We start from the raw sequence: 2173 nt of genomic DNA, 5'->3' as shown, positions 1-2173 counted from the left end.
AGCCTTCTGCCGCGCGCCCGCCCTCGCCCGGAGCCCCAGCGTCCTTGCCGGCCCCGGGGAGTTGGCGGGCCGGACCCGCGGCAGCCCTGCCGAGGCAGGATGTTCACGTCCAAGTCCAACTCGGTGTCTCCCTCGCCGTCTCTGGAGCAGACTGACTCGGACGCGCTGGACATCAGCACCAAAGTGCAGCTCTACGGTGTGCTGTGGAAGCGGCCCTTCGCGAGGCCGTCGGCCAAGTGGTCCCGGCGGTGAGTGCGCCTCCCGCGCCGGGTGAGGACCGCCTGGGGAGGGAGCCCAGGGCCTAAGGACCCCGTACCGGCCTCTCTATTACCGTCCTGCTTCTGACTTCCTTTGTGACCTTGGCCTCGCCCTATTTCATTCACTCTATCTTGGCTTTTCCTGGAAGATATGGATCTCGGCTGGGGCCATTCTGTCGGATGCTGGTCGAGCTGGGTGGTCCCCCCTGGCCTGGGGGCGGTGGGGAGTTCTTCATGGAATGGGTCTAAGCCCGGGTGGGGAGGTAGGGTGTGGGCGGAAGAGATCATGGCCATGGTAGGAGCCCATCTGGGTCAAGGTGGGCTAGATTCTCCCAGAGAGGGAGAAGCCCCTATCTTCAGCCAAGGATATTCTCCTGGGATCCCCACTAACAATTCCATCGTCTCCCAAAGCCCTCCTCTCCCAAGCATGAGAGTCGGGCTTAGAGGTGGGGCTCGTGTGTCCTACCCCCTCCCCTACTTCACCTGTGCCACCAGTACGCATTGCTAGCTCCACCTATGGCCCTTCCCAACCACTCAGGCCAGGGGAGAGGAAAGGCCAGGAAGGGTCTGTACCTGCCGGTGGTGTAATAATTTCAGCAACCCCTCCAACTGGCCCTTGAACTAATTTTTAAAAATCTGGGCAAAAATCTGGGCCCAGGGTAGAGAGTGTCCACTGCTTCAGGCACAGGAAACTGAAACGGGGGGAATGAGCTGGGGTAGAGATGCACTGAGACTGAGTGGGGAGGGGAGGGGATGGATTGGTCCTGTCCCACGGATTGATCTGCTGGAAGGGGGGTTGGAGAGGGTCAGAGCAGCCCCAGCCCTGTCTTTCAGCACTAGCTTCCCAGTCTCCGACTCAGAGGAGACTCTCCAGATGTCAGTCAGTAGCCACTTTCCACTTATAAATGGGCCTGGAAGGTACTGAGGGAATGAATGGCTCACAGCCCTGAACTTGCAAGAAGCTCCCAATGCTGGTGGCAAGAGCAATGGGCTACCTTCTGGACTGTCCCCACCCTCAAGCCAATCTGAGTTCTGAGATTTGCTCTTCGAATGGTTTGTAGAACTCAAAGCCTGATCCAACCTCTCCCTGCAGGCAGGAAACTAGGAGTGCATCTAGATTCTCTGTCGCATCCCATATGAATTTGTCCTGGAGCAGAGCCTTAGATGTTTCCAGGACCACAGATCACAGAGATGTGGTTGGTTCTGGTGTTCTATCTGGATGAATAATTTAATATTTCTACAAGACCATAGAACAAGAGGAGCTGTGGAGGGTATTTGACGTCTTCCATAGCTAGTTTCATATACTATTGTTACATCCCAGGTTTCTCTCTGGGATTTAATGGAATATAGGTAACTTGTGTTCCTCCAGAGTTAAACTTAGGTCTCCTCCCCTGCATGAAGGCCTGGGGACAGTGTGGAGGGCATCTTATGAGCGGCTTCCAGGGCTGTACTAAGACACACTTCCTGAGTGCCAGGAGCAGCCTTATCTCTACCACCACAGCCTAGTAGGGTGGGTGGGGTGGGAAGACTGCTTCTAAGTTCAAGTACCAGTAGCACAAAGCTCCCCTCTCCTGCTTCAGCAGCTCCAGACAGCCTCCAGGCAGCCACCGCTCCTTCCATTGGGTATGGCGGCTGCACTGCTTCTGGGTCTTGTTCTCCAGGACTCTTCTTGCCAGCCACTTGCACCTGATCGCACCCCTAGTAAATGCTAGGGGCCCATGAACTCCAGGATACATCTCCCAGCCCTCCTCACCCACAGTGGTGGGGACCCAGGCCCTATACCCACAGTTGGTTCCGGGGCTGGGAGGTTAGAGGCAAAGGCTCCCAGCTCAAAGCAGGGTGGTGGAGCCAAGGGAGGCTTGGTTGGGAGGCTTTTCCTGTCCCTCCCCCCACCCCACCCCCCGCCCCAACCTCCA

The 2173-nt window shown here is 57.1% G+C and overlaps 1 protein-coding gene across 1 annotated transcript in view; it reads left to right on the top strand.

Annotated features, from left to right (window-relative positions):
• The first annotated feature begins 99 nt into the window (after window positions 1-99).
• PLEKHD1 (pleckstrin homology and coiled-coil domain containing D1) overlaps window positions 100-2173 on the top strand; it is a 30572-nt gene continuing 28498 nt past the window's right edge. The window contains exon 1 of the mRNA XM_077767099.1: window positions 100-248. Coding sequence (XP_077623225.1) covers window positions 100-248 — 149 coding nt within the window. The remainder of the gene's footprint in view (window positions 249-2173) is intronic.

Source organism: Crocuta crocuta, unplaced genomic scaffold (genome assembly GCF_008692635.1).
Source record: "Crocuta crocuta isolate KB4526 unplaced genomic scaffold, BGI_CrCroc_1.0 scaffold55, whole genome shotgun sequence".
Lineage (NCBI taxonomy): Eukaryota > Metazoa > Chordata > Mammalia > Carnivora > Hyaenidae > Crocuta > Crocuta crocuta.
This window is presented reverse-complemented; position numbering and strand designations above follow the sequence as displayed.